Source organism: Micromys minutus, assembly GCF_963924665.1.
Source record: "Micromys minutus genome assembly, chromosome: 25".
In the NCBI taxonomy this organism is placed as follows: Eukaryota; Metazoa; Chordata; class Mammalia; order Rodentia; family Muridae; genus Micromys; species Micromys minutus.
In genome coordinates this window covers 11,509,942-11,536,612 of record NC_137960.1, presented here as the reverse complement: position 1 = coordinate 11,536,612, position 26,671 = coordinate 11,509,942, and the positions used below count along the sequence as shown (strand labels likewise).

General features: G+C 39.2%; 1 protein-coding gene across 11 annotated transcripts in view; it reads left to right on the top strand.

Annotated features, from left to right (window-relative positions):
• Positions 1-26,671, top strand: part of PCDH15 (protocadherin related 15) — a gene marked incomplete at both ends in the record, with an annotated part of 610,552 nt that overhangs the window by 420,162 nt on the left and 163,719 nt on the right. For all 11 annotated transcript variants that reach the window (XM_080938401.1, XM_080938402.1, XM_080938400.1 and 8 more), the window contains 2 exons: positions 17,982-18,287; positions 21,646-21,870. In XM_080938401.1, coding sequence (XP_080794527.1) covers positions 17,982-18,287; positions 21,646-21,870 — 531 coding nt within the window. The remainder of the gene's footprint in view (positions 1-17,981; positions 18,288-21,645; positions 21,871-26,671) is intronic.

Sequence of the window (26,671 nt, the reverse complement as noted above, 5' to 3'; positions counted from 1 at the left end):
ATATATAGATATGTATATGTGTGTATATGTGTATATATGTATATATGCATATACATATAGTCCTAACTAAAACCTGCTTAGTCCATATAATGTTACTTGTATGCATGTTTTCAGGGCTGATAATTTGGTAGTAGATAACCAAATAATCTGTTCTTCACTGGAAAAACCATGTCTCCATCTCTCAGAATTATCTAGTTGCCTTGTAACTCTTTGTATATTTTTGAGGCCTTATGAAAGAGTTGTCCCATCTACTTTGGCGTATATACTGGTGTGGTCTTCAATCAACTTATATTTGGGTGGTTATGTTGGTGAAACTTTATGGGTGTTGCATAATTATTTAAACTGAAATTGAAAGAAACAAACTGATAGTGTCATGCTTTGGGACTGCTACATGGTGATCATGACAAACCACAACTTTCTGCCAGTAGCACAGGCCTCTGATGAGTATTAAAATCAAATTGAAATCAGAGGAAAGTGAGGAATTATTATTAAGGGCTCAAGAGATAGGTCAGGAGTTAAGAACTCTGTCTTCTCTTTCAGAGGTTCTAAATTTAATTCTCAGCACCCACATGGTGGCTCACACCTGTAACGGGATCTGATGCCCTCTTCTAGCATGTAGGTATACATGCAGATAGAGCACTCATATATATAAATAAATGTATTCTTCAAATCCACTCTTCACTGTCCAAATATTTATACATTTTCTACATCTCCACTCTTTATCACTACACCCAAGCACCTTCATAAAATAAGTTATTTCTTCCAAATCTTTCTACTTGCCTAATTGGAATGGACGTACCACATATGACAGTAGGAAACAGGCCCTCAGCAACTGAATGATAAAGTAATGAATGCATAAATCATAGTTCTAAACCTGAAAATTAGCAGAATCCTACAGGAAACTAAGTCAATGTACTGGGTCATCTTCCCATGTGATCATGGAGGCTATTAAGACTGATATATAAAATGGGGTCAGCCTGATAATCTTACAGCACTGTGGCTATATTAGAGAGTGTGAGCCTATGGTTAGAATGTGAGTCGCCCTCACAGAAGCATGCTCTTGAGCATCTGGGCCCAAGATAGTGTGGCACTGGTTTGGACGGTGGTAGAATCTTTGAAACATGGGTTTTAGTTATAAGAGGTGATCCATGATGGAGTAGAAGAGGCCAGCCCTGGCTGATCTTCTCTTTTGTTTGGTTCTTGAGGCAGCGGAGGGGGAAAAGTGTTGGCAGGCATAAGAGTTGGCCTTAGGAGATGTTTAATGTTTTTATGTAATAAAATGTTTACCTGCCTTAAGTCTGTGTCACTTTTCTGCTGTCACTCACCTGCCTGAGTTCCTCTGAGGCCAGAAGCTGTAGTCTCTGGCACCTCATCTTAAAACAGCAGTGGATCAAGGAAAGCATCCTATGTTCTAACTCAGCATGACCTGTACAACTCTAACTCCCAGAATGCTAGTTGAAGTCTTGGAAGAAAAGGGGACACTTTGAAAAGTGATTTCAGCCTTTATTTCTAAGTTATTTTAAAAAGTTTCCTATGAAAGTTCTCTTAAAAGGGGATGGTGTCACAGATAAAATTTTTAAAATTTGCTAGAGCCTTTTCCCTCATGCCCAGATGCCTCTCCCTTGTCAGGCTAGTGGGAAGTTTGGAGCAATAAATGTTTATTGAAACAGAAGAGAGTCACACTTGCAGAAGGAAAAACATTTACACAAGCAAATATGGACTAAACTCACACAAATTCACATACAGATAAATGCATACATACATATTCATAAATCTCTATTCAACCATTGGGCCTACCTTACATATGACCTCAAAAGCACTCTCTCTCTCTCTCTCTCTCTCTCTCTCTCTCTCTCTCTCTCTCTCTCTCTCTCTCTCCACAATATGTATATGGAGAAAAAGACCAAGGACCAGAGCAGAAATAACTCACCAATTCTGAATAAAGAATGAGCTACAATCTTTGTTGCATAGAGAAAGAAAACCCTATTGCTAAATGAATTAAATACAAGTCTGTAAAAAGAAAGCTTTGTCCTCTTTAGTATGACTAAGCCTGTCTTGCTGTTAAGAAAAGACCTGTTCCATCCCAATGTAAGGAGAAGTCTGGCTGTTCCTTCTTTTCTCTCTGCAGCTTCCTCTTTTTTCCTCTTTCTCTATGCATTATTCATGCTTCTCTCTTAATATTTTTATGTTGCCTATACTTTCTAAGTTATTACATTGTGTTCTCCTTCTAATCTTGCTCTCTCCTTCTGCTCTGATGTAACCATGCCCTTGTTCCCAATGCCTTATTCCCAGTGTGCTCTCTCTAATGTTAGGCTTTCTAATGTTATGCCTCCCAATGTAATCATTTCTTTTCTTTTTTCTTTCTTTTATTTATTTTTTTTTTTTTGTAACTTTTCTAGGAGAATAGATCGCATGATTTTTCCAAGCATCATTTTATTTTACAAAAGTTCACTATAAGTTCAGATATAAGTCTAAATAATTAATTGAATAGGTAGTTTGCTACAGAGAATGTTTACATGAGTATACATTAAGAGTAATTGTCAGGCTAAACATTCATCATCTATCACCAGCTCAACAGTTAAAAACCATAACTTTTGTGACTAAGTTATTAGTGAAGTTTTTTATATATAAACACAGTCAACATTTTATCTTCTGTCCTTGGACCTACATTAAATCCTTTTTTATGACCTTTGGTTAATTGTTTTATAACCTCTTAGAATGTGATCTAAATTGTAGGTGCCAGCTTGCTATCTCAGAAGCAATTATCTGGTGACATTTGAAGACCAGCAGAGTTTCTACTGCAGTTTTAACATAAGAAAGGACTTAATAGAAGTTCTATTACAAAAGAGCTTAATAATTACAAATATAATTTTAGAAATTCTTTTTTTAAAAAGATTTATTTATTTATTTGTTTATTTGTTTGTTTATTTATTTATTTATTATATAAGCACACTGTAGCAGTCTTCAGACACACAGAAGAGGGCACCAGATTTCATTACAGATGGTTGTGAGCCACCATTTGGTTGCTGGGATTTGAACTCAGGACCTCTGGAAGAGCAGTAAGTTCTCTGAACTACTGAGCCATCTCTTCAGCCCCCCCTTCCATTTTCTTATAGGATCATCTATTTGTCTATGTAGTATCACTACAAGAGAGTACATCTTTATAGTTCTGCAGGAATCTGCTCAAAAGGGTAAGCTAATATGCAGTGATACACACACACACACACACACACACACACATACACACACACATATGACCAGGAAAAGCATATTAATGGCAGGAATCTTTTCTAAAATGAAATCTTCCCAGACTTCTGTGCAGAAGCACATCTAAAGTTCATGAAGGAACCATCTCAAGAACATCACCTGCTAGTGTTTAGGTTCACCTTGATGGCTCCTGGCAGTGGGTACACCCACTTCTGTTGTTGTCCTTTGCATTCTGCTTTCTAGTGTGCTGAGATGTGAAGTACTTCTATGATCCTATCACTGTGATCTCTATGATCCTATCACTGTGAGCTCTAGCATGTACCCTTTTCAAGGATGCACTAAAATTCCCACAAAACTGTGAACTAAACTGAGCATTCCTCTCTCCACTACCTTTTGTCTGGTATTTTGTCACAAAAATGAACAAAGGCATCAATACAGAAAATTGATAGCAGATAGTGGAACTTCTACTGTATGGACTTGATTGTGTGGATGGATAGCCACTGGAACAAGAGACAAGTGTAGTAGAGTTTAAAAGCCTGAGAAGATCTGTGCAATGTGAAGCCTAATGGGAGGAAGTGTCCTAGAAGGAGTGTTAAACACCAGAATGCGTATATAAACAAAGGAGGTAAAAACTAGACTCACAAGGTCTCAGATAGGAAAAAGGATTCTGTCAGGAATTTGTCTCAAAGCCAAACATGATCTAGTAAAACAATTTGTCTGGCTGTGTTTAGTCCCTCTTCTAAAATTTGAATGGTGCTAAATTAAAATAACAAATAAATAGACTGACTTGTTTGATGGTTGAAGTTTCAGGGCAGAAAAATCCTTCGGGCTGTGTCAAGTTGGCTGCTCATTGCTTCCGACCAAAATTCCAATGTAAGGGAACACAAAGGGAAACAGAGAAATGTGGAAAATTTTGCAATAGAGTCAGGAGTAAAAGTGACCCTAGATGAAGTCACTGTCAAGAAAAGTACAGTCAAAGAAGCTGCTAACTGTTAAAGGGATTCGTGCTATTAAGAAGAAGCTGCACACATGACCTGAGACATAGCAGAGGCTCTTTGAGAGTGAGAGTCCTCCCATCGTAAACCCCAGGGTGAAAATGGGAACACATTTAAAAGACCTTTCTTTATAGTAAGCATGCTCAAACTATGTAGAGGTATAGACCCCGACTCAAAAGAAAAAAAGGGGAAGATTTTGTCCCTAGTTCAGTTACCTATAAACTCACAGTCCAAAGCTCTCTTGGCTAAAGGAACTTGGCTACATCTCCACCTGAGGGAAGAATTTGTCATCAGCTGTATGGTGCTGATTGTGTTTGAAATGCAGAATGCTCAGTTCCATGCTCATTGCAGCTTGCACCAAGAAGAGCTTGTGAAACCAGCCAATCCGAGGCATTAGCAGAACCCTGATTGGAGTTCCTAAGGGAGCTGTATATGAAGGTGTTCTGGTGAGTTATATATTTCAGTTGAGGTACCAGAACGTTAGAGATGGAGGTTTGCAGGGAACAGTTGCAGTACAGGGTAGAAGCAGTCCAGAGACAGATTATGTGTGCTTCAGAGGGCAGAACTGTAGATGGCAGGCTACCTAAGTGTGTTGGGACTCATAGGGTGCCATAATACCCCCTTCCCCCAGATCTTTATATGTAGCTACATAACTTATTATTTGTCCTTCTGGATTTTGTTTTGTTCTAATTTGTCGTCTTTCTTATCTCCCCTTTGGTAGCTGGCCATGATACTCTTTTGCATGGCATACTAGGACCATGACTTTATTGATTTCACAGGATCCTAAAGTGAACAGTTTCTGTTCAGTCTTACTAGAGACTTTGAAGTTTTGAAGACAACATTTTAAGATTGTTGAAATTCAATCAAGCCATCATCTTAGCCCAGGACACCCACCCACCCACACTTACCTCTGGGAACACAAGCCAGGCACATGACAGCTTGGCTGTGACATGATGTGGGCCAGGATTATGTCTGTGGCACATGTTTCTATTGAATGCCATACAGACATTCATTGACTGTGCTGAATCCTGAAGCCAAATCAGAACTCAGTGCTCCTACCAGGATTGGTGTGTGGAGTGGTAAAGGGGAGAGCACATTGATGTAAGCAGTCCATAGAGCCATGGTGACGTTCAGGTCTTCATGGCTTCCATGAGCCATGCCTGGGTCTGTGGTCCTATTACAGCCTGGGTCTATGTTGATGTCTGTGGTCTGAGTTACCACCAAAGCTCAGGTGGAGGTAAATGGGCACTGCTGCCACCTGAGGCCATGGTGATGTCTAGACACATGCTGCCCCCCCAGGACTAAATCTGGGTCAATAAAAATGTTATGGGAGGGAAAGAAGATTTTGGGGATTCTTGAAGTTGGATTGGATAATTCTTCTTTTTGGAAATGGGCATGAGCACACGTGGGCCAGGGATATCATTGCTATGGGTTTAATGTAACCTATGTGAGCCTTTGTTCTGAGGTGATGGCATTTTGGTGGTGGAATCTCAGGGATATGGACCTATCAGCAGGGGAAGGATACTCAGAATGCCTTTGTATATTATCCTCATGTATGATTCTTGTGTGTGCTTTCTGATTACTGATATGACAAGATATAAGGAGCTGCCACACAGGTTGTTCCCTATAAAGGTGGTGACATCCCATCTGACTCGAAGTATGGGAACCACAGACTCAAATAATATTTCCCTCCTTCAAGTCAGATGTTTTTGTCACAGCAAGTAGGAAGAAAAGTACCCCAAACAGCTTACCTACACAGAAAAAATCATTGATATTATTGGTTAATAAGAAGGTACTTTTCATTATTCAGAGTATGCTCCCTGTTAATTAATTAATTAATTAATTAATATTTAGTTCCTTGTATTGTTCTAACACTGATACAGAAAAAAATCAAAAGACAAGATAAAATAAAAAGTGTTGGGACAAAGAACAGTCTATAGAGCAAAAATTAGCTCCAAAAAAATTGGCTCCTTAAAGAAGTTGGTGGTATACTCATATTTAACAGCAAATAAAATAAGACATGAGGTTAAGATATAGGATAATGTATCAATTTAATAAGCAGTATATTATATTACATTGGCAACAAATAGGCAGGGTGTAATTTTGAACAATATTTTAGAAAAGAATGTAATACTTTGTGTCAAAATGACAGTAAATTCAAATGTATACATTGAAAGTCTAGGCCAAGCAAATTGATTACCACACTGATTACAATCATTGTTTGTACAGTGTTTCTACTGTTCCTTGAGGGCAGTTCCACTTGCTCTAAGTTACCTTCATAGTGACATGGACAAAAACTTCAGAATGTCATAGCTTCAGAATGAACCCTGAAAAATGGCTCTCATGTCACATGATTTTGTATGTCTCTGTCATATCAGGGAGGAGTAGGGACCTGCTAGATAAGAACACTAATGTCTACTAGAATATCCAATTCCTGAAAATTAAATATTGTTACTTACATGATGAAAATATCTCACCTTCCTTATTTGTAAACACAGACAGTGTACATGGGTAAAAATACAGAGACAATATATCTGTGGTAATAAAATGCCTTGGGTGTTTAATTACAAAGGGAATCCAGAAAACGCTGTAAATGATGTAAAATAATACTAGGAAGGGTGTAAAGAATTAAGCTACCATATTAACTCTATGCAAAAGAATATACTCACTTATATTCATGTTAAATCAGGAATACATTTTCCTAAGGAATTCCTGATGGCAATCCAAAAAAAGGGAGGGGGGAATAGAATAGTCACAAGTGACTAGTTCAAGGATGATTTATTGTTGGTGATATTGCTCACTTAATATTCATCATAAGAAGGAAATGTATTTTTAATCATATTCTATCCTAGCACATTTAAGACTTACCCACTTCTAAGAAATCACTGTGAGTACCAAATAATAGTTTCCACTTATTCACGTGTTGTGCTAATGAGGTAGGAGGAACGTGCTGCTGCTTAAGGAAGACACTATTCGCAAAAAATAGTACATGTCTGCAGATGTCCCAGGACGGTTGTAGATGTGACGTGGCATGAAAAGCGTTGTACTTCCCGAAGTCTGCCTAACTGATTTAACCAAGCATTGCGTCATCTATCACTATGGGTGGAGGAGGAAGTACAAGAGCCTCACAAGATGGCAGCGCCTTCCTGTGTGCTGATAATCTGAGCAGAATAACCGGGGGAGGGGGAGGAATGTGAGGAAACCAACCCAGAGCTAACCATCTCCCTTCCTTGTTTCCTGGCCCACCATGCAGACAGGACTTTGCTCTGATGTACACCCAACTGTGGTATATTGTTGAAAATATTTCATCTCAGTAGGCAGTTTCTTAATCATTCAGTTTCCACATAAAACATGCATCACCTTTATATTTATAACAAGCCTTTAATGCACTAGAACTGGGCAAATATCTACCCGCTAAGCTATTAGGATCTACTTCCCCATTAATAGTCTGGAGTTATAACTTGCCATGTTCTATCTGGGCTGCTCTTACTCCAATTGCCCAAATTTTATGGCCATGTTTTCCTGACTCACCTACCACATGGTGTCTTTTTCTTTCTCTACCTTCTACTCTCTCTTCTCCTCAGATCCCAGGTCCAAAACCGGAAACCTCACCTACCACCTTTCTGTCCAGTTATAGGCTCTCGGCCTCTTTCTTCAACCAACAGTTTTAAAATAAGGAGCAAAGTCATATAGCATTACTTTGTGTAAGGGTAGATTCTCTTGTCCCTGGTGCATGTCTGGAGACCAGTATTTAATGTTGCAGTACATAGCAAAAGATAAAACCACAATAGAGGTAGAATAACATCTTTGAGATGAAACAGATTACACTGTTTATGTTGGTTATTTCTGTTGCATCAATGAAAATAGTAATTACAAGAATAGCTAAATTTTCCAAACAATAATAATAAAGGATCAGTTAAAGAGTTATACAATTGTACTCAGTGTTCCCTTTTGATGCCAGATGTTTCTGGAAGACAATACACTTGAGATAAAGAGTACTAAATTTAGGAAATGGTTAGAGTACATTAACCTATACACAGTTAATATTATACACAGAGTATAATGCAGAGTGGTTATTTTGAAAAAAAAATATTTAGGACCCAGACTTTTCCAATACCACCTTTAAAAGTAGAATAAAGGTAATGTTTTGAAATATAAATTCTAACTGAAGGTTTCCAACCTCAAGGGATAGAGTTGTATACACTAAACTTGTTGTAGAGTTATGAAAGAGCAAGTGTGATTTTTAAAGACCTCAGCTTGATACGATCTAGAATCTAGAGACAGAAGGTCTGTGAGGGGTTGCACTGATCGCTTTAACTGAGATGGGTTGACCCAACTACTGTGAACAGGACTGTTGCCTGGAGAGAAAGCCTGCACTGTATAAACGGGACAGTGTAAGCTGAGCCTGAGAAGGTTGTTCCTACCTGATCATGGTTGCAACAAGCACCTTCTACAGTGACTTCCCACCTCTGAGGAACCTCCACGTGGAACCGTGGCCTGAAATAACCCTTTCTCCCTTAAGTTGCTTTGTCAGGCTGTCTCATCACAGCAACAGGAAAGGAAACTATGACAGGATATGACCCCCAGTAAAAGAGGAAGGATACAAAATTAATTTTGGAAAAAGTCTTCTTGGAGCTTCCTCTTAGCTCCCAACTTATTTGGAATGTCTGAGAGCAGAAAAGACATGACCTTATTGTTGACTTGTAGAAAGCCTGTTAGTGGACCTGGAAACATCACCGGGTAATGAAGATATGAACTGGACAACCTTTTGTGAAGCCACAAGCATTAATTTCAGACCGTCTGCCACCAGTTTATAAATGAGAATGAAAACATTTAAGTACGAGTTCTATGCCACCTGCATGATGCTGTCTTTTTAATTAGCTGGGTTAATTTACATCCTTTCAATGCAAGTTCTGTAGGCTGTGTGGTGGCCATCTCAAAATGACTTGCTTAATTTGACACCTTCATATACCCAATTCCTCAGAAATTATTATTTCCTCTCACCTGCCCATCTGTTTTAATTTTTTCCCTATATCCCCTCCTCTGCTTCAACTTCTCATTTCCCTTCTCTTCTCTATAGCCAGTTTCTTTGGAGAGTGAGCTGTAGTTTGCATGTCTCAGAAAGACATTGTCGCACAATGCTCAGAAAAAGCAGTTTACAAAAGTGTTTTGCTAGATGCTGGAAGGATCAGGACACTCCATGAAAAGACGGAGAACTCTCTAAGACAAAGAAGTTTTTCGGGGAAGGCGTGAGAGGTCCAGATACATTTCAGGACACGTGAGGCAAGCAGATAGAAGGCTTGTTTTCCGACATCTGCTCCCAAGCTCTGAGGTTAGCTTCTTCACCTGCTGGTATGGCCTCAGTCACGTGATTTGTCTTGACCAATGAAGTCCCCTTCTAAGCAGAAACATAAAGGGACAGGGCTGGATTGTCTCATTTCTTTTTCTCCCTCTGTTACAGGACTGTCTCTTTTCCATAGGGCTGGTCCAGAACTCTCGTGTCTGAAGTAACACAACCATGACGTAGGAACACAGAGAAATTATGGGGCAGCATGGGGGAGGGAGAACCCAGGGAGATTGCAGACACACTCAGAAGATGAGTCACACATTCAAAACATAAATGAGATGGAGACCACGTCAAAGGGTTAGTTGTGAATGTACGTGGGTAGAGACAGAGGAGGAAGAGATCCTGTGAAGCCTTGAGTGCTGTGATAAAAACCCAAATTACGGTGTAACTAGAAGTAATTGCCTTGAATGTTGGGAGGGTCATCAGAACATCCAAGAAAGCCACCCATTGTTTGGTAGGGAATCCTCAATTAAACATTTACTCAAGAAATATTTGTTGGGCATACAGAAAGGATGCGAACAGAAGTCAAGGATAAAAAGGCATTCTTCTTTTCCTAGCTGTTTGAAGTATAGCATAGGAGACAGGCAGGTAAGTAGGCAATTATAACATGTTAGAAAGCCAAATAAATACGAGGTGACAGGGATCCTTAGTGGGAGGAAAGCTATTTGAAATTGGTGGAGCCAAGGAACAGAAGCCAAGAAAATATCTAAATTCTTTACAACAGCTTAATTATGGTTCCCCCCCGTGATAGAATAGAAAGAATTTAAGAACACTAAAAAGAGACGTAGCTTTGTAGAAAAATATGGGCAGCTGCCAAAACTTTTATGTGTAAAAATACTATTTACTGATTCCTGTGGGCAGAATTTATCTCTCCAAATGTGTGGGGACAGCCTGCAGTAGTTATGAGTAAAGGCATGCTCAGTGTGAGATAATTCTTGCACCCTTTAATCTATCACAGCCATGAATTTAAGACCAGGACATAAACATGTGCACACAGATGCACATATCTGTCTCTCAGGCCATGGTGAGATTACTTTAAAATGAAAATGAGCACCTCAAGATGATTTCTCCCAGGACAGACTTAGTAGGCATTTCTGTGTGACAATACCTATGACATCTTCATATACAGTTCTTCATTGAAATTTTCTCCCTCATATATCTAATCTAATACCTAAATTTGTGTGGCAGAAAAGCTCTGTAAAAGTCCAGGGAGATGGCAAAGGGGTAAAAAAAACATTTGCGAAGAAAAAAAAAAAAATACAAATGATCTGAATTCAGTCATCTGTATCCACATAGAAGTGGATGTCCACAAATACAACAGCAACAATAATACATAAGATAAACGGTTACCTTTATGAAGAGCAGAGGAGGTGTCTGGGTCAGTAGAAAAACCTGAGTTCAATCCCCAGAGCCCACATGGGAAAGGCTGCTGGTTAGGGCAGCTTGTCATTCCAGCATTATAGAGGGAAAAGCCAGAGGATCTTTAGATTTTACTGGTCAAACCAGCCTACTTGGCAAGCTCCAGGTCAGCAAGATCTGCTGTCTGGAAACATGCAAGGTTGTCCTCTGCATGAACACATACCTGTATATAACATGTACGCACACATACATGTACATGCACATATACACAAATATACATATGTCCCAATACATATGTATATTCTATATACATATGTAATGTACATTGAATTCATATACATTCTATGCCTTGTATTAGTTACTTTTGGCTTCTGGGATAAACACCCACTATGAGTAAAAGTGACTCATAGACAAAGGAGTTTATTTGGCTGATAGCTGCAGGGAGAAAGTCCGTAATAGTGAGGGAGCATGGCTCTAGGCAGCCAGAGCAGGAAGCTGTCACATTATAGCTTTAACTACACAGAGAATATGAACTGGAAGCGGGATAATGCTATACACACTCCAATCCTACCCCCAAGTGATGTACTTCCCCCAGCTAGACCCCACCTAAAACTCCCATGACTTTGCAGACATCACTACCACTGGGAACCCAGTCTTCAAATATATGACTTTATGGGAATGTTTCTCATTCTAACATGTATACCCATATGCATGAATGCACTCACACATATAAGAATGCACATGTACATGTGCATGTATACACATGTACAGATCAAATATGCATGCACACATACACATGAACCCACATATTCACATACACCCTCCACATGCATACATGTATACATATGCTCACACATACATGCACATACATACCCACACATGAATATACATGCAAACACATGTACATAATCCCATGCACATGCTCAAAGATATATGTATTCTCCCATAGTAATACACATGTATATATAAACCTACATACAAATATGCACATAAACCCATATTCACATATAGTTACACACATGTAACCTCACACATATATACATATACACACAGATATGCATATTCACACACATGCTCACCCACAATTAGGTGCTCTGGGATAAAAATAGCCCAGCATGTTGTACTTAAATGTTCTCAAATTGGGATACACACTTATCTGTTAAGTTAACTTCTAATAGGAATCAGACAATTTAATGACAGTAATCATGGACAATATTTTGATTAATTACTTAATGTGTAACAAGCATGTTGCTAACCTAATACAGAGCCCACATGAAGCAATGAAGTAAATACCAAAGACTAACATTAACTCATAGATGAGAAAAGGAAAGACAAAGACTTGATCAAAGCCATTCAGCCAATATGGAAGAACGGATTATAAGCTAGGAAAACCAAACCTTTCAGAGACCTACAGCCTGAGATCTCAGAGACACAGTATTGTGGAAACTGTTCACTCTGGCTGTGGTTTGAGACATTTTGAATTCACAGATTACTTATTCTTATACTAAATCGGCCTGCCTTTATTCAGTAATAATGATGAGGTATTTGTACAGAGAGGAAAAGTTTACCCTCACCCTGAGTCAATTGATTGCTTCTTTGCTTGAACGAATGATCACAGCACTTGATCAAGACCAGCTTCTATAGAGAAGTAAACCAGCTACTGCTTTATAAAGTTTCAGTCACTAGATAATAGAAGGCACCTCTGCTGATAATGTCATTAAAGATGCTCTGGCTGGTGTCCAGATACCCTCCTCTTCAGCAACTCCTACAGCTCCTTCTCTGTGTGAGAAAGGAGGGCACGGCTTCTGAGATTGCCACAGAGGACAAGCAAAGAGAGAACAAAGCTGGCTGTCACCCTCACGCTGCCGGGATGTGGTGCCGCATGGTAGCTCACGCCTGCGTGGTAGTGGTGATGTCCTCCTGTGTGTCAACAGTTCGTTGCTTGTAGAAGAATTCTGTCATGCAACACAAATAATTCTCTCTAAATAATTTGAATGTGGCGATCAATACATTTTAACTTGCAATCGATCACTAGCAGATTGCCTGAGGGATCTCCCACTCTGGTGTCTCTCAGCAGCAGGCCACACACATCTAGCCTTCTTTCAAGGTTTTATCTCAGGATGTTCACTCGCAGAAATTCTGTGACATTAGCTCATTCCCCTATTGCCTGGATTCAGGAGGACGAGGCTAGATGGCTCATATTCAAGCTGAGTTCCAGAGCATCCTGGGCTGCAAAGGAAGCCTGGAAAAAGCAGAAAGATTTAAGGTTTCTACAAGTTCAGTGGGCACGATGACCTTCGTTTATTTAAGAGAAAGATGTAGACCTCCAAAAAGGCAATGAGCAAAAATAACAGTCATGAAAAGGAGGCTATGAATTCAACACTTATGAACTGTAATTCCTAACTTTGTTAACAAGCAGCATGGATTCAAAAAAAACAAAAAACAAAAAAACAAAAAAACAAAAAAACCCCGGGTGCACAATTGTTCATAGTTAGCTTTGCTTAGCAAATAATTTTGCATGGCCTCTGGCCTCTCCTTTAAATAACTGTTCGTCTATCTTTAACATATGTTCTAACTTGGATTTTAGTGACTTAACTGTGCCGTCTGTCTTTCTAGCACATATCTAAACTTCTCCCCAGCGAAACCTTTGTTTCACTCTTTGAAGTGTTTATTTGGTCATAGCTTTACAGCCAATATGAAGACCATATGCATGCCCCCAAGAAACTCACCACAAATCAGGCCACAGTAAGACACATATCTTTAAAAAGAGTATACCATGGACAGATGATTATAAAGTTGCAGCCATTCCTGTTTATTGCTTTGATGCAGTACAAATGGCGAAGTGTGATTTTTCTTATTAACAATTTTAATTAACTTTTAATTGATCAGTAAGAAGATGAATGAGTCCATTACAGCATTGCGCGCAGTGAGCTGCTTGGGTAGATATTAAGCATCCGGGCAAAGTTCTCGACAGTACTATTGATAATACAAACTCTGCAGATAGCTCTCTTGTCTCACACCGACTTCCTTGTATGTAACAGCAAGTGACTGACTCTGCCCCTAGTGCCTGAGTCACAACCTCATTCATCTTGCTCAGTGACTGGGAGACAGGGAAGGAAGAAAGGAAGTAGCTTTCATGCAGATTCTGTCCCTTTGTCAGCGTTCATGGCACATTTGAGCAGCTTGAACTTTAGAGTTAATTGCAGCAGAATGTACAGTCAAAGATACACGTTTTCCTTTACAGTGGCTAGTCATGCGGAGAGCCACCTATGGATGAGTGGATAAGACAATGGTTCGGTTCAGGTGCCCGTGCGTACTCGAAATGCTCATTACACTTTAGCTCATTTAAATGAATTTTTTAAAAGTTATGGCATGTGTTTGCAGTGCCTTACTGGCCCAGGGAGTAGCGCTGTTAGGAGGTTTGGCCTTGTGGGAGGAAGTGCGTCACTCTGAAGGTGGGCTTTGAGTCCTCCTTGTAGCTGCCCAGAAGCCAGTCTGCTCCTGGCTTCCTTTGGATGAAGGTATAAAACTCTGAGATCCTGGAGCACCATGTCTGCCTGGACAATGGCTGCCATGTTTCCTCCTTCTATGATGATAATGAACTGAACCTCTGAACCTGTAAGCCAGTCCCAATTAAATGTCTGCCTTTGTAAGAGTTGCCTTGGTCATGGTGTCTTTTCACAGCAATGGAAACCCTAAGACAGTATTAAAGAGGGTGGTCCAGCTAACAAAGCTTTGTTAACAGAAAGCATCTTAAACAGGCAGACTAAAAGTAAATAATTTTCAAAAAATAGATGGCGCTGTTATATATTTGCAAAATGTAGGATTAAAACAAAGCTTCTTGTAAGGAGGGTGTAGCCCTGTTGGTCAAAGTAATCCTAAAATACTTGTACAAGCTTAAAGAGGAACTAGGTGGCTAGAGCATGAATCAAAGAAGTAGGGAGGAGAAGTTATTCAAAAATTGCAAGGACCAAATCAACACTACTTCCCTTAGAGGTACAGAACATGGCGGTAGAGGCAGTTGACTTTTACAAGAATGGGCATCTCAGGCCCAACTGTGTCAGTAGTTTCAATATTTCCCCAGAGTGTCCCAGAGGGAGCAGAGATGGCTCATACATAGCTTTTAAGCCGGTGACCCTACACTGAACTTCTCATCTGCAGAGAGTTATATAATGGACCTTTATTTCATGGGGGCTGAGGACTGTCTGGTTATTTGCTATTTTGGTAAAGGAATAGATACTAGTACATGCAGTTCCTGTGTGTTATAGGTTGGCTTAGAAGCTTTTGTGTTTCTGGTGGTCTAGAAGCTGCTGGTATCATGAGCAAGATGAACTTGAGATTGATTTTTGAGGTTTTTATCATTATCATGGTGGTATTCGGTATGCAGTGAGAGTGACAGTGTCTAGTGACACTATGCAGCAGCAGGAGTGTCAGCCCCCAGTTGGCACCCCTTGTTCGTGGAAATGACCAGAGCCATACAGTGTAGTGTGTTCCTTACCTGCTCAGCACATTAATGTACTAAATGCTTTCAGACACATTTTTTTTATTTAAACGAGTTTGTGAGAGTGTAACCCATGGTAAATTAGAGTACATTTATCCTTGATTCTAGAAATGAGACATTAGTTAAATCAGTGTGCATGCAAGCAAGATGTGCTCAATTATACACACACACACACACACACACACTAGCATACACACTCGCATACACTAATTCACTCATACAAGCACACTCACACATGAGACACATACTGTCAACACTCTAAGACACTCACACACACACTAACACAGTCAGACTCACCGAGGGAGGCAGGGAGGAAAGTGGAGGCAAAGGTTTTGTAGTTAAAATCAAACTTCTTTGTCATAGTGAACTTGGAATTATAAGGAATGAACAAAGCTTGGATACCAGTCACTTATGCATGTGTAGAATGTTTTTACTGAGTGTCCCAGAGATGAAAGGTGAGGCTAAAACTCATTAGAGCAATGGCGAATGGATCATAACCTACCTAAGTTATTAATTTTTTTTTTACTTGATCTGAAAACAAATGCTTCTGTCTTTCCCCCAGAATGATGGAACGTTTTTTTCCTTGCCAACACCAGGATGGCAACAGCCACTAATCCAACAGTTTCCGGAGCCATCTAGGCAAATTAGAGCTTCAGGGAAAATATTTCCACACATCTCCTCATTCTTTGACTGTGTTTTCTTCTTCCTGGTATTAATGTAATTCTTTTTCTATTTACTGTCAGGATTAACCTTTCCAGGGCATCTGTGGTTTTGTCTACAGGACAAGTTCTGGCTGAGTGTTAGTCCTATGAAGTGGAAGACTGTAGCAATAAACATGATATTCACATCTTTTTCTTTTTATTTATTTTTGTTTGTTTATTATTATGTATTTATATAGCATATATATATAATATATATACACAAATGCTATATATAGTATTTATATATTTGTTTATGATTATGTATTATGTGTTTATATTTATATAGTGCATATGTGTGAGTGTTTGTGTGTGTGTGCATGTGAGTATATGTGTGTGAGTGTTTGTGTGTGTGAGTGTGTGTTTGTGTGAGTGTGCATGTGAGTATATGTGTGTGAGTGTATATGTGTGAGTATGTGAATGTGTATGAGTGTGTATGTATGAGTGAGTATGTGTGTATATGTGTGTATATTTATATGTGTATGTGTGTGTAAGTGTGTGTGAATATGTCTGTGTGTGTGTGTTTGTGTGAGTGTGTGAGTTTGCATATCAGTGTATGTGTAACTATGTGTGTGAGTATGTGTGAGTATGTGCGTGTATGTGTGCTGAGTGTTTTCACATGTCTTACGGTGCATATGTGGAGGTCAGAGAGGGTTCTTCCACAATGCATGTTCCAGGGGTTAAGCTCAGGCAATCAGCAGGTACCAGCTCACCTCCAGTCCTGTGTCTGCATCTCAGCTTTATTTTTTCAAAATGAGAGATGTTTGCATGTGGTGTTAAAATGCAGTGCCTTGCGTTTCAGCCCTTGCAAAAATTCGGTCATCTTTGAGTTTAGAATCCAATCTGTCCTGGTAGTCTGCAATGTAAGAATTTACTATCTCATAGCTTCTGAGGTAGAGTCAAGAGTTTATGAAAACAATAGTGAATTTGATAGAAAACACGCAGCATCTGGTGGTGTGAGGTTATCAACGGTGACAAATTTACTGACTTTCAAACAAGAGTACTTCTATACACATTCTATTAGAAATAGATTTTCCATTTCTGATGCAAAATGACTTTATGCCTAAAACGTTTAGCAAATATAGATTCAAGTAGCTCCAGTGATCCTATTTGAAGCTATTATTTGAGACTCGTATCCTAACATTAAACAGTAACCCTGCTTTGTGATTTGACAATCACTGTACTCTTATTACCATCCAGCTTTGGGAACATGTTTAATTTCAAACCTCTGGTCTATGTAGCCACTGAATACTCATTACTTTCATTAGCATTTATTAAATAGTTTTACATATAAGTCATTGTTCTAAATTCTAGGACCCCTGAGGTATTTAATTCTTGTATAACTTTATGTGAGACAATTAATTTCCTTAAGCCATATGGTCTCATTTGCATAACGGGGCCAAAGATATTTACTCATTAGAAATCATCATAAAGATTAAATGAGGTAAATATTCATCATGTCCAACCTTAGGTAAATGTGAAAATGACTGTATGAATTTCTTAAACAAAATAACCACCAAAGCTTAAATTGTTAGTGAATTATCTTTAATTAATTAAAACCAAGTGCTACTTCTGACATTTCAAATCAGCCATAGCAATAAAATTGTATGCAACTTTTCATTTTTATAACCCTCATTTTTCTCTGACATGATATATCTCTGGGTCTAATGGTATCAGCCTCTTTCATCTTCACCAAGTACATACTAAACCGTAGCTTATTTCTTTTCAGTGATTTATTATTTTTACTGCAAATTGTACCTTTTCTTATTTTTCTAATTTTACCTTTAGAGGAATATCTGGTTAGAAACCATGGCAGAGTTTGTCAGCCATGTTCCAGGAGCTGTTGTGTGAAGCCTTTTGTTTCCTCTGTTTAGGCAACAGACCCAGATGCTGGGATAAATGGCCAAGTGCACTACAGCCTGGGCAACTTCAACAACCTCTTCCGCATCACATCCAATGGGAGCATTTACACAGCTGTGAAGCTGAACAGGGAAGCCAAGGACCACTATGAACTGGTTGTTGTGGCAACAGATGGAGCTGTGCACCCTCGGCATTCCACTCTGACGCTGTACATCAAGGTGTTGGACATTGACGATAACAGTCCTGTTTTTACCAATTCAACGTACACCGTTGTGGTTGAAGAGAATCTGCCAGCCGGGACCTCCTTCCTTCAGATAGAGGTGTGTGGACCCAGCTTAATCGCATGACATCTGTATTATACGATTAGCTGTGAGGGGAAGATATTGAAGTTTAACTGTAACCATACGATGAGCTCAGAACAGCTAAAATTCTATAAACTATAGATAAACCTTATGGTTTTTGTTTGTTTGTTAATTATTTGCTTGATTTTTTGTGTGTGTGAAAACTTTCCTCTGGGAGTACCCTTAAAATCAAAGGGAGAAAATTTGCAATCATAGCAAACATTTGCATCTGTTGAATAATGTCATATGGTTTTGTCACCCTGACAACACAAAGACAAAGCTGATTATCTCCAAAAAAAATCTATTAATTTTTTCACATGTTCTCCACATCTATCTGGGGAATGTCAAATAAAAATTAAATACATACATAAATTTATAAACACACACACACATATATATATAAGCATGCATATGTGTTCAAGTATATGCATATATGACATGTATATATTCACATATACATGTATACACATGAGTTAATATACTTTTTCCCATATAATTTATATACATATATACAAAATTACTTATTTGGTAGTAACTTTTTTTTCATTTTCACATTTTCAAAATTTCTAACTCTTCTTAACTTAATTTTTATAATAAAACCTCTTTGCTCAACTGTAACATTATCAGCAACTTCTGAATTTTTAAGACAATAGCTCAGGTTAATCTATAAGTCTCAATTTTTGAAATAGCCCATTTAATTCTGACATGGAGTGTCTGTGAAGCTTATTATGACAAAGAAATAAACCTCAGTATGTTTATATTTTACCTGCAGAGTACAACTTGAATCTTTCTACTAAGAATTTCTTGTTACAAATATTCACCTAGGTTATAGACATTAAAAAATCATATCAAGATTGCGCTAACCCACAGAGACTCATCTGTCCATTGTTCATCTATCCATTTCTTCAGCAATCATGCCTCATAGCTGCCTAACCATAAATGTTACTTTCATTCCTTCAGATGATAGGATTAAATGAGAGCCAAGCCCAACCTGTTTGAGTACACTACATGGAAAGAGCCCAAAGCTTTTCTTTGTCTAATCCAACTATCACTAGCCCAGGCCTGGAAGTTTCTAGCCTCCATACAATTTAATCTTCCAAGCTGACTGATTCAGTCTAGCTTCTCTCAGCTCTAGCCTGAATTGCTCTACTTGGTCTCATACTAACTTTGGCAATAAATTCTAATTTTCTGGAACCTTCTCATTCTCTGTCTTCAACTGTGTCTAGTTTGTTTTCTCTGCAACCTGTCTCTTCAAAACTGTCCTGGTAACACACACAAACACATACACACACACACACACACACACACCATGCCACAGGGAGTTGGGTGTATCTTATCTCTGACTGACTCTCTCCGATCTTTCTGTCTCATCACTTTGCCCCATTTAGACGTCACTTTCAAACATTGCTGCTCCTTCTACAAACTAACCTTACCTTCACTGTTAGGGATTAAATGTAGTATCCGAAGGACAATATTGTAGCCAGATCATAATGCAATCTAGGGCATGTCTGCTTTCAGCTGGATCAAATCTTTGCAAATCATCCCTTGCCTGAGCAGCTATGTGGCTGGATAAAAATTCCTCTACACCCATCTCTATGTTTATGTCTTCTGCTATATTTTTAATAATTACATTTTGATATTTTATCATTTTCTCCTTTCTTTCCTCCTTCTAAATATCTTTAGTATTTCTTACTCTTACTTCTTACTTTCTTTCAAGTTCATGTTCCATTTTTCCATCAATTGTTACATACATTGTTACACACACACACACACACACACACACACACACATATATATATACACATATAAGATATGTATATGTGTGTGTGTGTTTATACACATATTTATGTGTATGTGCATATAATTTTTGGTAACAAAAGTATTAACATGGATTCACAACCTCTAGAGAGTTCTCAGTCAGTATTATACAACACCCAACATTGCTAGTCAGAAGCAAGGTCCTAAGTATCTAAGATATGCTTTCTATACAACCTTGAGTGGTTTTCTCTTTTTTTTCCTGCTAGAAAAAAACTACTTTGCAACTGTGAACTGAGAAGCAAGTCAGCTACCAGACAAAGAGAGAAACAGAAAGGATTATTCAAGGCCATGTAAAAAATAAAACGATCAAAATGTCAAGGGGGATGCTGATTGATGTTCAAGGTTCTAAAGAGCCAGGAGGCATTGTGTTCTGCCACAGCATTCAGAGGATTAGATTGCTAACATTTGAATCTTGAATGTTCCCCAAGGCCCATACGCTCAAGGCTGTCCTCAGACTGTGGAATTATTACATGAGAACATGCCCTTGAAGAAACATATTGTCCCCAACCCCTTCATGTTTCTCTCTGTTTCCTGGGTTTCATGGCACAGACAAAGCTTCTGTGGTCCTCGTTTACCACCATGATGTGCCATACCTCCACATTCCCACACAAGGTTTAGTCACCAGGGACTGAACCTCACCTAATGACTTACTTAGCAGAGGAATTTTATTACAATATCAGAAAGACTAACAATGTTGGTCAAAGACAAAGTGGAGACAGGAGAAATTTCACAGGAAAATGACACAAAATCTGTGCTTTGAATGGTCAACTCTACTGTGATGTTGTGAAGTGTAAGAGGAGAAGAAGATTGAGAACCAAGGAGTACATACCCAAATGAGTGTTCGGTCAACAGACCCAAGGATCTGCACTTCTGTGCTTAGAGTTATGCTCCCTCCTGCAAGGAGCTAGTCCCAGTCTGTGACATTGAATGTAAGGGCCACTCTACCTACCTACCTACCTACACACACACACACACACACACACACACACACACACACACACTCACGCACAAAAACAAAATGCAACCATCTTTTCATATTGGCTCCAATTCAGATTCACATCATCTTTCCCCTTTTATTTGGATATTTATGTCTTATACACCTGAGTTCATTTTATTCTCTTCATTTTACCTTCTGCATAATGAGTGCTTAACACACACTGGTCAAAAGGCAAGAAAGTGCAGGAGAGAAGCCTTCGTAAATATATTACCTCGCCCTTCCAAGGCATCCTTCTCAAAAGCAACAATTTCTACATATCCTTATTTTCCTTATGGGATTTTAGAATCTGTATATGTCAGTCACTCCCTCAATACTTCTATTCACAGATATTTCATGTTCATTTTCTTATGTCTGTCCTTGCTCCTTCTTTCCATTTCCCATCTACTGATAAATGTCAAGTCATGTGTCCCTTTCCTATCATCAAATCCATGCTGTCCAAGGTACTGATACATTCCCATCAGCCCTCAGTCCACTTGTGGGAAACCCTCAGATGTAACCATTCTTCTCTCTGACTTGTCTTAGGCCAAGGATGTTGATCTTGGAGCTAATGTGTCATACCGGATCAGAAGCCCGGAAGTGAAGCACCTTTTTGCCCTGCATCCATTTACTGGGGAATTGTCTCTTCTGAGGAGTTTGGATTATGAGGCCTTTCCCGACCAAGAGGCAAGCATCACATTCTTGGTGGAGGCCTTTGATATTTATGGGACGATGCCACCTGGTATAGCAACAGTCACGGTAATTGTGAAGGTAAGGAACCTGGGGTGACTGTCCTCCTCTCTATATATGCCACATCTGTCTTTTTAAACTCAGTCTATTTTTGGAAAAGCCATAGTGACTGAGAGTGATATTGATTAATTGATGTGAAGTAATTATGGAGACTTGCAAAATAACCCTACAAGGTAGATTTTAAAGGTGCACTAAACAAATCTTTGAAGGACAGCTATGAGTCTGCCATATGCATGACTGGTCAAATCAGAACTTCATTTTGATACAGTATGGCCCAAAGTCCATAGCTATGTGAATATTAACTCATGGCCCCTGGTGCATATGCAGCAGAGAATAGCATTTTCTGACATCAGTGGGAGGAGATGCTTTTGGTCCAGTGAAGGCTTGTTTTCCCAGTGTTAGAGGAACACCAAGGTGGTGAGGTGGGAGAGGATGGTTGGGATAGGGTGATTGGGAGAGGGAGCACCTTCATGGAGGCAGTGAGGGGAAGGGGGGAGATGGGATTGTGGAAAAGGGATAACATTTGAAATGTAAATGCAGAGAATTTTCAATAAAAAAATTGTGGGGGGGGAGAGAAAGAGAGAAACACAGTGTAGAGAGGATGAATTCATTTTCCTCAGAATGGATGAGTTCAGTTCATAATTTCAAGACTCTAAGATACAAAGGGCTACAGAGACAGGTAGGTTCTTGATCAATCTTTGATTTTCCTGCACTGGGGCTTGGCTTACCCTTCCTGGTGGATAAGAATTTGTCTTGACCTCCAGGCATAATGGTCAATACAACCATGCTTTTAACAAGAGGGAGGCAAAGATGGTCCCCACAAGAACAATATCAGCCTGGCCTGCATTGTTAGTTCTAGGGTGTGAATGCATACTCTTGGAGTAAGGAGAAGTTGTCATGACAAGAAAGTAGATGCAAGTCACTCAGTAAGAGTGACAAAAATAACCGGGTACACCAAAATTGTGCCTGGACCAGATGACAAACAGCTTGCTTTTCTTACCTTGATGCCATGGTAGGCCTAAGTCCTTAAGCATTAAAAAAAAAAAAGGAAAATAGTCCAATTCTTACTGACATGTGTAAATATAACTTGTATTTTCCTGATGTTAATTGTAACCTCCTAGGCTTATTGCCCCTGTCTGCTAGCCTAGGCTAAGTTCTGGAAGCTTCTAGCCTTTACACCATCTTACGTAGGCCTGGAATATTTTCAGCCTCTGAGACTTACTACTAAAGAAGCTCACCCGTTCTAGCTCTTTCTGAACTCTGGGAGAGTGGTTCAACTCAGCTCTTCTGGCTCAACCTCCTCTCCAAGCTGACTGATCTAATCTGACTTCTCTCTGCTTCTCCTCACTACTGGGTCTTCCATATACTACTGAAGTCAACAAAATATCCCCACTGTTCCTAACAGATAACCAACAGCTCTCATTTCTCTGTACTGCAACCTCCCCAAATCCTGCTGACCATATACTTTCACAGTATTTGAGGAAGAGATATTTGCTCCACAAACAGTCACCATGGAGAAAGTATCTTAAAGATTCTCTCTTTGAAAGATATGAGCAGAGGTGTGGTTTCTTTTTTGAAGAAGAAGACAAAATGAAATGGTATTTAGTATTAATTTCATCTAATATTTTAAACCTTGGTAAATACGTAAATCAAGGGACACTGATGAACAAGATAAGAGTTTACAACAAATGACAGTTAAAAAATTTTCCAGTGTCAAGTTCCAATAGTCTAAGCTAACTATACTTTACTATATAATTATACAATATATAATAGTTTAATAGATCTTACAGTATTATATAATAGCATAAAACTACATTTTTGTAGATTTAGAGGGCACTGATAAAGAAACCTTTATTGTATGGAAAATAGTAAATTACACAATAAAGGGAAGTATCTAAAATCAAAAACAAAACTCCAAAATGTTAATAATGTGATCCAGTATAATATCCTGCCTTCCAGATTAAGTTATAAGCAAGGCAGTTCTTAGAATCTGAGATATATAATCCAATTATAGAGTGATATAGTTGCAGAGCTAGAAGGAGTGTGGAAAGACTGAAGGTGTTCATATCCAAATGACACCTCCAAGGACAAGTATGTTTGTGTGTCCCAGAGTACTCTGTGGAGCAAGAAGAGCTACACAGAGGGTCTGCAGTAAAGATTGCCCATATTCAAGCTCAGGGTGTGGCAAACAGTGGCTCTTAGAAGGACCTCAGATTTTGTTCTTTCAAAGGACTTTCCTCCAGAACAAAATACAGCTATTCCACTGAATATAAACAAGACATTAGCTCTTCCTGAAGGAACTAATTCACAGGGCCATGGCAGCCCTGAAAAAAACCACAATACCTGAAGGCCACAGAGTAGAGTCCTGGCTTTGATTTGGACATAGTATCCACAGCTTGCATATGTATCCTGGACAGAAAAGAGGCAGAACCTCTCTCTGCATGCTGTAAAACTAACAACAGCCATCACGTTCCTGTCTAATTGGAGAGACTTTAGAACAAAGCAGCAATTATAGAAAACTAGCTATTAAAGTGCTGGTGTTATTACCTGTGTCCACTTCTTCCGCTGGGTCTCCAGATGAATCAAGACTGAAAGGAGGGAAGCTTAACCAAGGGGTAGAGCTGGGTCTTGGTCAGTGAGGCCATAAACACACCTGGGAACAGCTCTGGAGTGCTGGTTCATTTACTGAGGAGGAGAGTGTTTATGCCCTGGGGAGGTAGCCAGGGTCTCTGGGGCAAGGTTTGTGTGGCAGTATATCACTGACCAGGACACGGTTGGAGAAGATGCTTTACCTGCATACCCTGGGACAGAGAAAACCTTATAAGGTCAGACAAGGAGTGGAGATCCTGACCACTGTCAGAGTAATACATTCATAGTAGGGTTGATGGTGAGGGAGCCAACTTTTGGTCACCAGGTGGGGTAGGGGGAGAAGCCACCTCTTCTGTCCTTGTATTTGAGGTATCTGGGATTGAAGCTTCCTTTACCCTTCCTCCATAACCCTGGACCATTACAGTCTCACAGTTATTCTTAAATTTTACTCAATGTGGGGGGCTGGAAAGATTCATGCATGCTTTTGCTCTCCCAGAAGACCTGGGTTCAATTCATGGTACCCACATAGAAGCTCACACCATACGTGGAACTCCAGTTGCAGAGAACTCCTCCTCTTGCCTTTGCGGGCATCAGACCTGCACAGACACATATGCAAACAAGGTACCCTTACACATAAAATATAATTTAAAAATGAAAAATGAAATACTGAGCTCTTCCATAAGGTCATTTGTCTTGAAGAAAAATTGGTTTTGTATGGTTGCCTTCCAATATCTTTCCTCTTCTCTTCTTTTGCTCAGCGTCCTGTTAATGTCTTTCTTCTAATGTATTGGCCATCACATTTAAGAAACTGAACACATAGGGAGGCATGATTTGGGCCAAAAGAGATAATTGTTCCTGACCTCTTCATATTCTATCTGCCTAGACTGAGAACCAAAATGTTACCTGTCACCTCTAGACCAGAGAAGCCAATAAAAACATACAAGTTGAATTTGTCTCCTGAGCTGTGGCAATTACATGGGTCTCTCAGAACTCTATCAATAGAGCGTGGAAGTTTCTGGAAGTTTTAAGAAAGCACCTTATTTGTGCATATGATACAGCCTTTTAACATTCATTGATTACCAGTTTTACTCCTAATTAAAAAAAATATATCTTGTCACGGTTTAAGAGCTCCAACCCACGTTCAGTGGGAGTGAAGGAATGTGTTACGATCTTATTCCCACTAAGGCCTTGTGACCAGTGAATGAAGGTTCTGTGATCATAGTGACTCCCCAACCATGCACAGCTGCTGTCCCTGAGCTTACGAGCTGTCATACACTCTATGGTGATTGTCATGTTTGGTATTTTATTATATCCTCAGAAAACTCTGATTGAACTCATTAAGTTTTCCAAACAATAATTATCTACATCTTCAACATCTCAGATTTGTCTCCCAGCAATCTGTTTATAGTACACTACTACTCAGAGATAGTAATCACACACACACACACACACACACACACACACACACACACCACATACACACATATATACACATCATAGATAAATACTACACACACATACACACAAAACACATACACACACCACAAATACACATATGCACACTTCATAAACAAATACCATACACACCTACATGCACATCATATACACACATACACACATATACACATATACACACATACACACATATACACACATCACAGACAGCAGTGGAAACAAAGACAGAGCAGTAGCAGAGGTAGCAGAAGCCTTTCCCCTTCCCTACCTGAGCCTTCTCCCCCTCCCCTGAACCACGCACCTAGCCGGACCCAGCAGCAGAAGCAGCAGAAGCCATTCCCCTTTCCAGACCAGAGATCTCTGTGTGGGGCCCCTGGAATACATCCCCACACATATATACATACACAAACATACATGCAAACATTCACATGCATAAACACTCACCCCATAGACAAATAACTTTGGAAAATATGAGACCTCATAATACATTTCTACACAGCAGAACTTCATATAATGTTAATATAGATTTCCTATTTAGGAGAAATAAAATGATGTTTTGGATACTAATAAAGAATATTTGGTCCTGTTTATAAAACCTCTTCTGGGACTAATGTTCCAAAGAATGATATTTGAGGAACTGCCTTGGGTTTTAGAGAAAACAAATATTTGTATGATTGAAGATTGAATGGATGGTTGTTTTAAATGTAGATATAAATTCTACATCTTTTCTGTCTTATCCATAACAAAAACTTCCATAAAAATCTTTAAAACTATGCAA